Genomic DNA, 15,521 nt, shown 5'->3' with positions numbered 1-15,521 from the left:
AGTTTTGAAAAGTGAATAAACTATAAATAAGAATAACTTCTCATAATATTTCTCTGTCATAGGTATAAACAGTGGTAAAAATATTATAGCTAAAAGTGGATAAGTTTTATCTATAAAAAATATGAGTAAATAACAAAAAAGTGTCATTAGAGTAAACAGTTTTCAGGAATCATGAACTTTTTAAATGTTTTCTTTAACATTTGATATGCATTTTTTAATTTGTTTATCCTTTCTCTCTGAGTTATTAATCTATTGCTTACTCTCATTCCAAGATGTGCTTAACATTTTTGGTTTTGCTAAATTGCCTCTTGATTAGCTTTCATGTTTGTCTTGTAGCGAACTTAGCTTTTTGAAGTAGTGCTTTCAATGCCTCTCCTGTAGTATGTTCCCAGATGTCTTCATGTGATATGGTGTTGTTTATGCTTCTTGTCTAAAGTTAATTTGATCCCGACAGCCTCATCCCCCACCCAGTGTTCAAGCAACCAGTTCGCATGCAACAATGGGGAATGTGTTGATATTGTCCAAAGGTGTGATAGCAAATTTGATTGCGTTGACAATTCTGATGAGATTGGATGTCCTGCAGGCTCAGGTTAGCTGTGTCTTATTTATTATTAGGCTATGGCTCTTTACTTGTAGTATCTCCAAACATTATAGATGAATGCTTAGTCTCGCATTTTTGATGTTCTATACTAAATATCAATATACCACTAAACGTAATTCCCATAACACCTTAAAACCCATAAAAGCGTTATTTTTTATTAAAATTATATCGTAATCCATTCTTGACTCTAGATACAGTATACCCAGTTTATGTGACTCATTTTTAATACTGTAACAAAAAACATCATCAGTGTAATAAACATTGTACTGTACAGTATATGTATATGGTCAGTGGCCTCTGCTAAAATTACTAGCTTACAGTAGGTAGCTGGTTTGAGAATTCATTATATAGCTATCCAAATGAGGTTGCTAATGTGGAGGACTTGCTGTATGCTTGACCCTGGTTCGAATCCCTGCATTTCTCTCAAAGTGAAATATATACTGTAGCTCATTGATTACCTGGCAATAGACTAGTTGGCTTCTAACATTCTCTTGCAGCCTTGTTTAACTTTTAAAATGTTGTAAAATGTAGCAATAGCTGTAAAATCACTACCTCAGTCAGTTGTTGACCAGCACATGATCTACCCACAGTTGAATAATAATAATAATAATAATAATAATAATAATAGTGTAATAGTTTATTTCTGCAGGGTTTTACAAAGTTGGATGACATTTAATAGTACTTGTGGGAAGCCCCTGATTAAGTAAAGCATTTCAGGCAAGCTAAATATAAAACAAAAGACTAATAGAGCATGTTAAATATTACTTATATATGTACTTAGAGACATCTACATTTCCAGTCCTCATTTAAAATGCAAGCACTACCCTTTCCACCTTCAGAACTCAAGTTTGGCTAATCAGTTTCCCCGAATCTCTTCATAAAAATTATCTTGCTCACACTAAAGCAGCACATCCATTAAAAGCCACTTGTCTTCATTCGCAGCTACCTAATGTGCTAACACATCTATTGGATACTGAAGTCTCTAAAACTTAAAACAAGTTTTACCCTCCTTCCTTCATCCATTTCTGAGAACTCCTACCCCTCCTACATTCCACCCTGGATTATACACTCTGTCATTCTATACCCCTTTATCCTCTCAAACCACCTCAACAAACCCTCCTCATCTCGCTGAATTATATCTTTGGATTTCTGTGCTCCAGATTCCTTGCATAATATTCACACTACACTTTGCTCTTTAACATGACCTCTTCACTACCTTCAGCCTCCTCCTCATTACAAAATTCAAAATCCATATCTCATACCAAATAAAAGTATTGTATCACTGTACAACAAATGCCTCAATACTCTCTACTCTCCCATCTATTCTATGGTTCATCTCATATTTCATAGACTTATCTCTCAAGTAACTAAATACATCCATTTCCTCCATACTCCCTCTCTCCCTCCCTCTAATCTGATATTCAGTCTATCAGGGGCCCTAGACTTTTGGTTACTCTCATCACTGTGCTCTTTTGTATGTTCACTTTTAATTTTCTACTTTTATGTACCTTTCCAAAGTCAAACATCAATATCTGCAACTTGTTGTCAGACCCTCCCAGGAGAACTGTGACATAGGCATAAGTAATACTTCAGTTTTCTTTGAAACCTTCAGAGTTTCATATGTAATTTTCTTTGAGCATCATCAGCATTAATTTTGCTTTCCATGGTAATCTCCAGAGATGAGATGCCGATGATGATAACATCCAAAATCTTTTGATCAGTATAATGGGTAAGTCAAGCGACTCAGGGCCTTCCCGGCACAAAAAGCATGGCCTTGTCCTGCACCACTGCATGGCCATCATCAGTTTCATTCATCACTTTAGTCCACCACAATTTAGGGTGTGTGCATTGAGGGTTTCCAGTACAAATCAAATTTAGGATGCACTTTTTCAATTGTATATTGCTGAATTAGAATTATCAGGAGTTTAATGTATTTGAGAGAGAGGAGTTTGATAAGGTAAATTAATGATTGTATAACATTCAGAGGGAAATCTTGATGAAAAGTGACCATGAAAAAAAATTAACTGGAGATTTTAACTGTACAAAAATAAATTACGCTATCTTTAAGGCTGAATCTGTCAATAAATGGTTATATAAACCATCTTTTGAAAGCAGCAACAAGAAAGAGTTAATAATATTCTGTTTGAAATAACATATGCAGTATCATATGACTTAGAAGATGAAAATGGAATGCATAAACAGGAAGATGAGAGCATAAGAAAGGAAAATATAATGCTTTAAAACTGTATTTTAGAGAAACTAAATGGAATAAAATATTACAAGGAACATGCATCCATCAATAATTTGTATAAAGAGTTCTACAGCAAATATGAAAATGGAATTAAACAACTTATTCCAAAAAGAAATATGAAATGATATAATGAGGCAAAGAAGGGAATGTATGAAAGTATAGTAGTACCAACACTCTTATATGGATGTGAAGCTTGGGTGGTAAATGCAGCAGCGAGGAGACGGTTGGAGGCAGTGGAGATGTTACACAATACACAAATAACCCGCACATAAAAGAGAGAAGCTTACGACGACGTTTCGGTCCGACTTGGATCATTGACAAAGTCACACATGTCAGTGTGACTTTGTCAATGGTCCAAGTCGGACCGAAACGTCGTCGTAAGCTTCTCTCTTTTATGTGCGGGTTATTTGTGTATCGTTCCAGTCACGGTATTGTGCCTTTTTTTTTGTTATTAGTGGAGATGTCCTGTCTAAGGGCAATGTGTGGTGTAAATATTATGCAGAAAATTCGGAGTGTGGAAATTAGGAGAAGGTGTGGAGTTAATAAAAGCATTAGTCAGAGGGCAGAAGAGGGGTTGTTGAGGTGGTTTGGTCATTTAGAGAGAATGGATCAAAGTAGAATGACATGGAAAGCATATAAATCTATAGGGGAAGGAAAGAGGGGTAGGGGTCGTCCTCAAAAGGGTTGGAAAGAGGGGGTAAAGGAGGTTTTGTGGGCGAGGGGCTTGGACTTCCAGCAAGCGTGCATGAGCGTGTTAGATAGGAGTGAATGGAGACGAATGATACTAGGGACCTGACGATCTGTTGGAGTGTGAGCAGGATAATATTTAGTGAAGGGATTCAGGGAAACCGGTTATTTTCATATAGTCGGACTTGAGTCCTGGAAATGGGAAGTACAATGCCTGTACTTTAAAGGAGGGGTTTGGGATATTGGCAGTTTGGAGGGATATGTTGTGTATCTTTATACGTATATACTTCTAAGCTGTTGTATTCTGAGCACCTCTGCAAAAGCAGTGATAATGTGTGAGTGTGGTGAAAGTGTTGAATGATGATGAAAGTATTTTCTTTTTGGGGTTTTTCTTTCTTTTTTGGGTCACCCTGCCTCGGTGGGAGACGACCGACTTGTTGAAAAAAAAAAAAAATAATGAAGACTGAGTTAATAGAAGACAAATGACACAAAGCCAGTGGGTGATGAAAAAGACATATTTGCAGAAAGGAACTTGACTGAGACGATTCACCTGTGATCAGGTTTCTTCAGTCAGTTTGAAGAAGCCTGTCCACAGGAAAAAGTTCCTATTAATAAAGTTCCTCTCTGCAGTAGGCCTACATTGTATAGAAATATGAGGTGAGAGGTAAAAAGAAACTTTAAAAACAATATACAGGAGCAGTGTACATATAACCAAATCTTGTTTTCTATATTGTAAAATGTAAACTATCAGAGACAAAATGGGAAGAATTAGGGACAATAACAAAATCATAAAGTAGAGGAGGAAATATGCAAAACATTAAATAGAAAGTTTGAGTGTTTTCACAAAAGAAGATATTTTATATGTACTAGCACATTTTAATCCTTAACCCTTTGACTGTTTTGGTCGTATATATACGTCTTACGAGCCAGTGTTTCAGACATATATATACTCAATAATTCTAGCAGCTTCAAATCAAGCGGAAGAAAGCTGGTAGGCCCACATGTGAGAGAATGGGTCTGTGTGGTCAGTGTGCACCACATAAAAAAAATCCTGCAGCACACAGTGCGTAATGAGAAAAAAAAAACTGATCGTTTTTTTTTGGATTAAAACGCCGACTTTGAGGTGTATTTTCGTATAGTATTTATCGATGTATTTGCGTTTTCATGGTCTTAGGTGATAAAATGGAAAACATATTACAGAAATAGAGATGATTTTCATTACTTTGAAGATGAAAACGTCCTTGAAACTGAGCTCAAAGTAGCGGAAATGTTCGATTTTTACCAATGTTCAGGAGTAAACAAATCACACCACACGTCCAATACACGTCAACTGGGGAGTCCAATATTCTTTCACTAGTGCACTGATATTATTTATACCATTTTTATAATAATGCAGTAGTCTGCATAACAGTAAATTTTGTATTTTTTTGTATGAATAAAAAATCAAAATAGAAAGCAATAATAATATAAGAGGGGCCTAGAGATGTGACTAATGAACAGAGGATATGTTATTTTAGTGCCAAGAATGTCTACCTTGTTTATTCTGGACCCTATTTTGAAACTGGCATCTTTTTAGTTTGCATGAAATTGGCCAAATTGCCAATTTCTGACCACAATATTGGGTAGTCCAAATTGGTAAATGGGAGGTTTCTTGTACTCAGCTGATAGATAAAATGGAGTTCTAAAGAAATAGCTATGAGTTTGGTCAACTGGCACAAAGGAATTGGCTGAAAATAGGGCTCAAAGTCGGCGAAATCGCCGATACGCATATGTCGCTGAGACCGCTAACTTTGCAGGAGCGTAATTCCATGAGTTTTCTACCAAATTTCGAACTTTTGGTGTCATTACCATCGGGAAAAGATTCTCTATCATTTCATAAGAAAAAAATATTTTTTTTTTTTTTTTTTTTTCAAAAATTTAGTGACATAGAATGACAGTTTCAGAAAGGGGCCTGAAACAGTCAAAGGGTTAATAAACAGCTGAAATGGAGAATATCTTAATATATGAAGAAATAAATAGTTAAAACTAGATGCTTACAAAATAGAAGAAAGTACCAAATGGGATAGCATCTTGGGTTTTAAAAGTATGTTCAGAAGATTTCACTACAAAAAGATAAATTGGAAAACAGATGGAAGATAGCACATATTGTATCAGTGTTTCAAAAAGGTGACAGGAAGTGTTGTAAAATTACTAGAAGAAACCATTAGGAAAAAAAGTTGATTAAACACTAAGCAAACAAAAACCTACTCATAGGCAGACAATTTGGTTTTCAGTTTGCAAATTCATTTATATATCGAATATTTATTTATAAACTAAAATATCACATAATTGCAAAAGTAAGATTATGAGGGAACAATAATTGTTTGGTTTACAAACTGCTGTTCCCATGGGCATGAGGTGAGCATGTACTAGGATTCGAACCTCTGTCTGCATATAGCATATAATTACATATGTAGAATCCATATTACTAACTGCTTTATATGCATGCTCAAGGTTTTCACTAACTATCGTATAACCCATTTAGACTATTATCTGGATGATAGTAATCTCAATTACTTTCAGTTTATTAACTGAAATGACTTGTTAATAAATTACAGTAATTTATTAAAGAGGCTTTACATAGATGGAAATGTTTTAGGACTGGTGAAAATTTTAGGAGTTAAAATAGCTGAATTTGGTTAATCATTTATTTTTATAGCATCCATGGCTGGTTTGTTTTGCATTTCACACTTTCTACTTTTTTTTTTTCTTTTTTTTGTATACAATTTGAAAATGTTTATATAAAACATATTTATAGATTTCTGAAATATTCTAAAGTCATTCCTACTTTCTATCAGAATTGTACATTATATGATAGTTAACTATGAAGTCATATTATTTCTTTACATTTACTATAATGTCTAGTTCAGTTAATCTGGTATATTTAATCACCTATAGTGACAACATTTAGCACAAAACTTAGGTTAAGTTTGTTAAATAATAATAAAAACTCATACAAAATCTAATACTATTCATAAAAATAACATGGTTTTAAGGAAATTTTATATTTCTTATTTTTACTGGTACATTGATATATGATATTTTATGCAGATGAACACCTTTCTAAACTGTCATACTGTATGTGAAAAAACATGTAGTAATGTGATCAAAATAAAAATATTAGTCATTTTTCCATGTTATACATTTGTATTTAAACTTGTGTGTTTCTTTTTTTGTGTAAAAATTTCAAGTTGAAACTGTTTGAAGTTTTATATGTTTTGAATGTTGTTTGTAGCATATAGAAAAACCAGTGTTTTTGACTACTATTTATGTCTATATTGTTAAACCAAAGTTTGTCACTAATGTTTTGTGCTGTACTTCCTAGCTGGTGGTACGTGTACAGAGAATGAATTCAGGTGCTTAGATGGTGCTTGCATAGAAAAGACATGGCAGTGTGACAGTGTTCCTGACTGTGGTGATGCCTCCGACGAAACTAATTGTAGTATGTTCCACTTAATGCCAGCATTCATTTTCATGTTTCTGTGTTGACACAAATGAAGAAGTACAGTAAACTTTTGATATAACGAATGTTTAACCCTTAAACTGTCCAAATGTAGAAGTACATTTGCACCGCTAGTGCTCCAAACGTAGATCTACGTTTTATTTTTCCTGCCTCCAAATTTGGCATGATTGGCCTGAGATGCCTGGTCAGTATAGAATGGGTCTTAACTCTTGGTGTGCACATTACAGTGGACCCTCGCCTAACGCTATTAATCCGTTCATGAGAGCTCAAAGTTAGGCGAAATTATCGTTAGGCGAATTAATTTTCCCCATAAGAAATAATGGAAATCAAATTAATCCGTTCCTGACACCCCAAAGTATGAACAAAAAAAATTTTTTACCACATGAAATATTAATTTTAATACACACAAACTGAAGAAGACATGCACAGTTACATGACACTTAACTTTATTGAAGATCTGGTGATGATTGATGGGATGGGAGGAGGGGAGACTGTGGATGGTGTTAATGTTTAGAAGGGGAATCCCCTTCCATTAGGACTTGAGGTGGCAAGTCCTTTTCTGGGGTTACTTCCCTTCTTCTTTTAATGCCACTAGGACCAGCTTGAGAGTCACTGGACCTCTGTCGCACAACATATCTGTCCATAGAAGCCTGTACCTCCCGTTCCTTTATGACATTCCTAAAGTGTTTCACAACATTGTTAGTGTACAGGTTGCCAACACGGCTTGCAATAGCTGTGTGAGGGTGATTTTCATCAAAAACGGTTTGCACTTTAAGCCACATTACACACATTTCCTTATTCTTTGAAGTAGACAACTTCTTCAATTTCTCTATCCCCTCCTCCGGGGCATAGGATTCCCAGGGTTAGCCTCAAACCCTTCAAAATCCCTTTTGTCTACACATTCTGGCCACAGTTTCTTCCAAGCAGAGTTCAAGGTCCTCTTAATCACTTCCTCTCAAGCCTTACCTATAATGTTTACACAATTGAGGATGCTAAAGTGATCTCTCCAAAACTCTCTTAGAGTCAATTGAGTTTCTGAGGTCACTACAAAGCACCTTTCAAACATAGCTTATGTGTACAGTTTCTTGAAGTTGGAAATGACCTGGTGGTCCATGGGCTGCAGGAGAGGAGTGGTATTAGGAGGCAAAAACTTGGCCTTAATGAAGCTCATTTCCACAGAAAGTCGCTCTGCCACGTCTGAAGGATGAGCAGGAGCATTGTCTAATACCAGGAGGTACTTAAGGTCTAATTTCTTTTCAGTTAGGTAATTTTTCACAGTGGGGGCAAATGCATGGTGTAACCAGTCATAGAAAAAGTCCCTAGTGACCCATGCCTTACTGTTTGCCCTCCACAGCACACACAAATTAGCCTTGAGGACATTGTTTTTCCTGAACACTCTGGGAGTTTCAGAGTGATACACCAATAAAGGCTTCACTTTGCAATCACCACTAGCATTAGCACACATCAACAGAGTAAGCCTGTCTTTCATAGGCTTATGTCCTGGGAGTGCCTTTTCCTCCTCAGTAATGTAGGTCCTGTTTGACATTTTCTTCCAAAACCTGTTTCGTCACAATTAAACACTTGTTCAGGTTTCAGTCCTTCACTGTCTATGTACTCCTTGAATTCCTGCACATATTTTTCAGCCGCTTTGTGGTCCGAACTGGCAGCCTCACCATGCCTTATCACATTATGTATGCCACTACGATTCTTAAATCTCTCAAACCAACCTTTGGTGGCCTTAAATTCACTCACATCATCACTAGTTGCAGGCATTTTTCTAATTAAATCGTCATGCAACTTCCTAGCCATTTCACATATGATCGCTTAAGAGATGCTATCTCCTGCTATCTGTTTTTCGTTTATCCACACCAATAACAGTCTCTCAACATCTTCTATCACTTGTGATCTCTATTTCGAAAACAAAGTTGCACCTTTGGCAAGAACAGCTTCCTTGATTGCTGTTTTCTTGGCCACAATAGTAGCGATGGTTGATTGGGGTTTTGCGTACAACCTGGCCAGCTCGGAGACACGTACTCCACTTTCATACTTAGCAATGATCTCTTTCTTCATATCCATAGTAATTCTCACCCTTTTTCCTGTAGGGTTGGCACTAGAAGCTTTCTTGGGGCCCATGGTGACTTATTTTGCAGGTGCAATCACTAAAAAGGCTGTGATAATATGAAATGTTCCGATTGTATGCTTGGAAGCGACCGCGGTGGCTGGCTTGTAAACACTGGCACCCATGGAACAAGTGAGGCGGGCTCAGGCCGCACGTGGACGCATCTCGAATGAATCGTTTTGAGCGAGTTTTTTAGCGCTAGCCGAGGCAAAATTTTTGCGTTGAAATGTATTGCTAGGCAGATTTAACGTTATGCGATGCGTTCGTTAGGCGAGGGGCCACTGTATTAAAAAAATTTGGGACCACTTAGTACCTTGTGGGAACAGCAGTTCAATTGAGCACCAGCTAGAGCAAATAGCATGGCAAACACCTGGAATTCACTGATGTGATGTCATATTAACATTCCCCTTTTAAGAGAAAAGTGATGGATGTGGCCACAAGTGGTTGAGGAAATATAAAAAAAAATCTTGATAATAACCCATGTGTAACATTTGTGCAACATCCTTTCATTTCTGATACCACTGGCTATCTCTCTGTGTGTATCTGTCTGTCTACGTCTCTATCAGTCTATATCTGTCTATATCTCTGTCTCTCTCTCACATGTACACATAAGTACGGTTATTATACATAGTGTAAATTACCTAGGATAACCCCAAAATTCCAGGCAAAGTGCTGTACAGTGTTTGTAGATATAAGACATAATAAGCATGACTGGTTACTCAGTGGCAAGTAATACACATTTTCACTTCATCAGGAATCAGACGTGACCACTGCATTGTGTGTAAAACCTGTTGGTTTACGAGCCGCTCTCTAAGACTGAAAGACAAGCAGACGGAAAGGCACACACACTGGCAGACAGAAAGACTGAGACACACAGGTAGACAGAAAGACAGACACACACAGGCAGACAGACAGACACACAGGCACAGAAAGACAGAAAGACACAGGCAGACAGAAAGAGACACACACAGGTAGATAGAAAGACATAAGCAGAGCTAGACAGATAGACAGACAGGCAGATACAGTAGGGCCCCACTTATACGGCAGGTTAGGTTCCAGGCTACCGCCGTAAAGCGGAAATCGCCGTAAGGTGGAACACCCTTTTTTTTCCCACTTATAAATGCATACAAATACTAGATAACAAGTTTACACTAACATATATTAAGTTAGCAATAGAACTCGTCATCAAAAAACAATAAAAAAGTACAATACAAACATAGTGCACTCATTACTTACCTTAAAATATTTATAGTCTTAATCTAGGGTGAGACAAGTAGTATTTATTGTAAGAAATCAAGTGTGGTATGTATGGTAGTCAGCCGGGCTACCATACCAGGCCACAAAATATTCTATTACATTTAAGCATCCCAGAGCGATAAAATGCATATACAATTTACTCATTACTTACCTTAAAATATTTGTAGTCTTAATCTAGGGTGAGATGAGTAGTATTTATTGTAAAAATCAAGTGTGGTGTGTATGGTAGTCAGCCGGGCTACCATACCAGGCCAACCCACCCACACATATATTCTATGATATTTAAGCATCCCAGAGCGATAAAATGTATATACAGTTCACTCATTACTTACCTTAAAATATCTGTAGTCTTAATGTATGGTCAGGAGTAAGTAAATGAGATAAAATGAATAAATGAGAGAGAGAAAGAATGAAGGTAAGTTTTGTGAACAAACAAAGTGTACACGTCTGGTTTGTGTACAAGTTACATTGTGTACAAGTTGTCTCTACATTGATACGGTAGAATAAATAAAGAAGAACACTCCCATTCTCATGTAACATCATTTTGGGAAGAAATGACGCTCTGAGTGAAAGCAATGGAAATAAGTCACTCTGTCTGACCTTTTTGGGTTATCCTAGGTTCTCTACACATATGCTGTTATGTATGATAATCTATGTAACTGTATTTGTGTATACCTGAATAAACTTACTTATATACATACAAAAGGAATAATTTTCTACAGTTACCCCCAGTAACACATTTTCTCTTATGTTAGACTAGAGAAAATATTATTCTTGCCGTCACTTGTACAAATTATCTGGCTACCACATCTCATATTCATGTTTATTTATTCTATTGTGGGGTGTATTTATCATCTTTGTATGTTATGTATCGTGTTTATTATATAATTTTGAAAAAATATCATGGATGGATAAATGAAAATGTGTATATTAACGTAATATACGACATTTAATGAGACTCAGTGATTATTATTATTATTATTATTATTATTATTATTATTATTATTATTATTATTATTATTATTATTATTATCATTATTATCATCATTTCTAATATGGCGTCACTTGTGCAAGGCGTCTGGCTACCACATCTCATATTTGTTTATTTATTCTACTGTGGGGTGTATTTATCGTATTTATATGTTATGCATCATGTTTATTATATAATTTTGAAAAAATGTCATAGTGGATTAATGAAAATGTGTATATTAACGTAATATACGAAATTTAAATGAGACTCGGTGATTATTATTATCATTACTAATATGACATCTCGAGACATAAGACACTCTTACTGATTTTAATGTGAACCTGCATGCCAGCACGGTATGTAAGTTTATTTAGATACAGGTATACATAAGTATAATTATCAGAGTATATATATAAAATATGAAATAACTTTTAAAAACACTTGAAATTTTGGAGTTTCCAGACAAAATGGAGAGACTTAGTGCTTACTGAGCTCACGGAGAATGTAAACAAACAGGGTGGGGCGCGGTGACCGTATTAGAAAGTCAGGTGGGGGGAGCTGTATAGCAAATTTTGGTCATAATTTGAAATGACCGTATTAGCGGAACGCTGTAAAGCGAAACGCCATAAAGCGGGGCCCTACTGTATACATGTTTGTGTGTAACAGTGATAACAAATAAAGCCAGGGTTCCCTGCAACAGTGCACTATCATTGTGTCACTCCACCGCTTACCCTGTCAGCAGTTTACCAACACTTGTCATAAAGATAATGCTTCGAGAAGTTTCATATATACTCCAGCATGTCTAAAACATTGCTGAGACCTATAAATACTTTGTATATATTTATCGACAATAGTAAATGACCTAGACAGGTGAAAATGTACACCTGTCAGTGTGATTGTGACTATTTGAGTACTATTTCAGTACCTAATATTAGTGTCAGAACAAAGATTGGCTATGAAATCACAAGAACTATTATAAATTGTAATTATCAGAACATAATTTTTTTTTTTTCAACAAGTCGGCCGTCTCCCACCAAGGCAGGGTGACCCAAAAAAGAAAGAAAATCCCCAAAAAGAAAATACTTTCATCATCATTCATCACTTTCAACTCACTCACACATAATCACTGTTTTTGCAGAGGTGCTCAGAATACAACAGTTTAGAAGCATATACATATAAAGATAGACAGCATATCCCTCCAAACTGTAGTAGGTTGGTAGACAGCAACCACCCAGGGAGGTACTACCATCCTACCAAGTGAGTGTAAAACGAAAGCCTGTATTTGTTTTAGATGATGGTAGGATTGCTGGTGTCTTTTGTCTGTCTCATAAATATGCAAGATTACAGGTACGTCTTGCTACTTCCACTTACACTTGGGTCACACTTCACATACATGTACACGTTTATTTATACACACTTGTCTGAGTTTTCTTTGATTTTATTTTAATAGTTCTTGTTCTTATTACTTTTCCTTTTATATCCATGGGGAAGTGGAATAAGAATCTTTCCTCCGTAAGCCATGCATGTTGTAAAAGTCAACTAAAATGCCGGGAACAATAGGCTAGTAACCCCTTTTCCTGTAATAATTGCTAAAAAGAATAAGAAGAACTGCTTTCACTGCTTCACTGCTTTCAGTAACCTACCTCCTACACCATACACCTGCAACATCTGCCACATTGCCCCCCTATCCACCCTGTCATATGCCTTTTCCAAATCCATAAATGCCACAAAGACCTCTTTAGCCTTATCTAAATACTGTTCACTTATATGTTTCACTGTAAACACCTGGTCCACACACCCCCTTACCTTTCTTAAAGCCTCCTTGTTCATCTGCTATCCTATTCTCCGTCTTACTTTTAATTCTTTCAATAATAACTCTACCATACACTTTACCAGGTATACTCAACAGACTTCTTCTTCTTTTCTTTCAACGTACCAGCCGTATCCCACTGAGGTGGGGTGGCCCAAAAGAAAAAACTGAAGTTTCTCCTTTAAAATTTAGTAATATATACAGGAGAAGGGGTTACTAGCCCCTTGCTCCCGGCATTTTAGTCGCCTCTTACGACACACATGGCTTACAGAGGAAGAATTCTGTTCCACTTCCCCATGGAGATAAGAGGAAATAAACAAGAACAAGAATTAGAAAGAAAATAGAAGAAAACCCAGAGGGGTGTGTATATATATGCTTGTACATGTATGTGTAGTGTGACCTAAGTGTAAGTAGAAGTAGCAAGACTTACCTGTAATCTTGCATATTTATGAGACAGACAAAAGACACCAGCAATCCTACCATCATGTAAAACAATTACAGGCTTTCGTTTTACACTCACTTGGCAGGACGGTAGTACCTCCCTGGGCGGTCGCTGTCTACCAACCTACTACCTACCACTCAACAGACTTATCCCCCTATAATTTTTGCACTCTCTTTTGTCCCCTTTGCCTTTATACTGAAAGCAGTGAAGAGTTTTTACGAGGATAGTGAGGCTCAAGTTAGAGTATGTAGGAAAGAGGGAAATTATTTCCCAGTAAAAGTAGGCCTTAGACAAGGATGTGTGATGTCACCATGGTTGTTTAATATATTTATAGATGGGGTTGTAAGAGAAGTAAATGCGAGGGTCTTGGCAAGAGGCGTGGAGTTAAAAGATAAAGAATTACACATAAAGTGGGAGTTGTCACAGTTGCTCTTTGCTGATGACACTGTGCTCTTGGGAGATTCTGAAGAGAAGTTGCAGAGATTGGTTGATGAATTTGGTAGGGTGTGCAAAAGAAGAAAATTAAAAGTGAATACAGGAAAGAGTAAGGTTATGAGGATAACAAAAAGATTAGGTGATGAAAGATTGGATATCAGATTGGAGGGAGAGAGTATGGAGGAGGTAAATGTATTCAGATATTTGGGAGTGGACGTGTCAGCGGATGGGTCTATGAAAGATGAGGTGAATCATAGAATTGATGAGGGGAAAATGGTGAGTGGTGCACTTAGGAGTCTGTGGAGACAAAGAACTTTGTCCTTGGAGGCAAAGAGGGGAATGTATGAGAGTATAGTTTTACCAACGCTCTTATATGGGTGTGAAGCATGGGTGATGAATGTTGCAGCGAGGAGAAGGCTGGAGGCAGTGGAGATGTCATGTCTGAGGGCAATGTGTGGTGTGAATATAATGCAGAGAATTCGTAGTTTGGAAGTTAGGAGGAGGTGCGAGATTACCAAAACTGTTGTCCAGAGGGCTGAGGAAGGGTTGTTGAGGTGGTTCGGACATGTAGAGAGAATGGAGCGAAACAGAGTGACTTCAAGAGTGTATCAGTCTGTAGTGGAAGGAAGGCGGGGTAGGGGTCGGCCTAGGAAAGGTTGGAGGGAGGGGGTGAAGGAGGTTTTGTGTGCGAGGGGCTTGGACTTCCAGTAGGCATGCGTGAGCGTGTTTGATAGGAGTGAATGGAGACAAATGGTTTTTAATACTTGACGTGCTGTTGGAGTGTGAGCAAAGTAACATTTATGAAGGGGTTCAGGGAAACCGGCAGGCCGGACTTGAGTCCTGGAGATGGGAAGTACAGTGCCTGCACTCTGAAGGAGGGGTGTTAATGTTGCAGTTTAAAAACTGTAGTGTAAAGCACCCTTCTGGCAAGACAGTGATGGAGTGAATGATGGTGAAAGTTTTTCTTTTTCGGGCCACCCTGCCTTGGTGGGAATCGGCCAGTGTGATAATAAATAAATAATAAAAAATAAGAAGAACATTAAAAATATATAAATTAAAATAAAACCGAGAAAAAAAGGGTATATCAGCAACACTTCTGCAAGTGGTAGGGGTCGATGTTGCTGTCAGGTGAGCATCCAGCCTCAATATCACGGGCTTATATCTTGGTAAGTACTGACCCTAAAATTTTTTTTTATCTTATAACATGAAGAAAAATGCACTCTTCATTGAAAAAAAAAAAAAAATTCAAAATATCTGGAGCGCTACGCAAGTGAACGTAGATTTACGTTTGGACAGTTCAACTGTTAATCGAGCCATAGCATTCACGGAGGTGTCTAAATCATCATTGGCACCATCGTTTTCTTTAGAAGTCATTGTTAATAACTCTGTACAGAGCACTTTAATAAAATGATTAAAAATGTTGTAAATCCATAGAAAATTTGAAACA

General features: G+C 37.0%; 1 protein-coding gene across 50 annotated transcripts in view; it reads left to right on the top strand.

Annotated features, from left to right (window-relative positions):
* Positions 1-15,521, top strand: part of trol (terribly reduced optic lobes) — a 960,590-nt gene that overhangs the window by 498,752 nt on the left and 446,317 nt on the right. For 47 of the 50 annotated variants that reach the window (XM_070082142.1, XM_070082177.1, XM_070082160.1 and 44 more), the window contains 2 exons: positions 455-589; positions 6,904-7,020. The exons of 1 other annotated variant lie outside the window; for it this stretch is intronic. In XM_070082142.1, the coding sequence (XP_069938243.1) occupies positions 455-589; positions 6,904-7,020 (252 nt within the window). The remainder of the gene's footprint in view (positions 1-454; positions 590-6,903; positions 7,021-15,521) is intronic. 2 more of the 50 variants (XM_070082159.1, XM_070082143.1) reach the window with 1 other exon arrangement.

Source organism: Cherax quadricarinatus, chromosome 7, assembly GCF_038502225.1.
Source record: "Cherax quadricarinatus isolate ZL_2023a chromosome 7, ASM3850222v1, whole genome shotgun sequence".
NCBI lineage: Eukaryota > Metazoa > Arthropoda > Malacostraca > Decapoda > Parastacidae > Cherax > Cherax quadricarinatus.
This window is presented reverse-complemented; position numbering and strand designations above follow the sequence as displayed.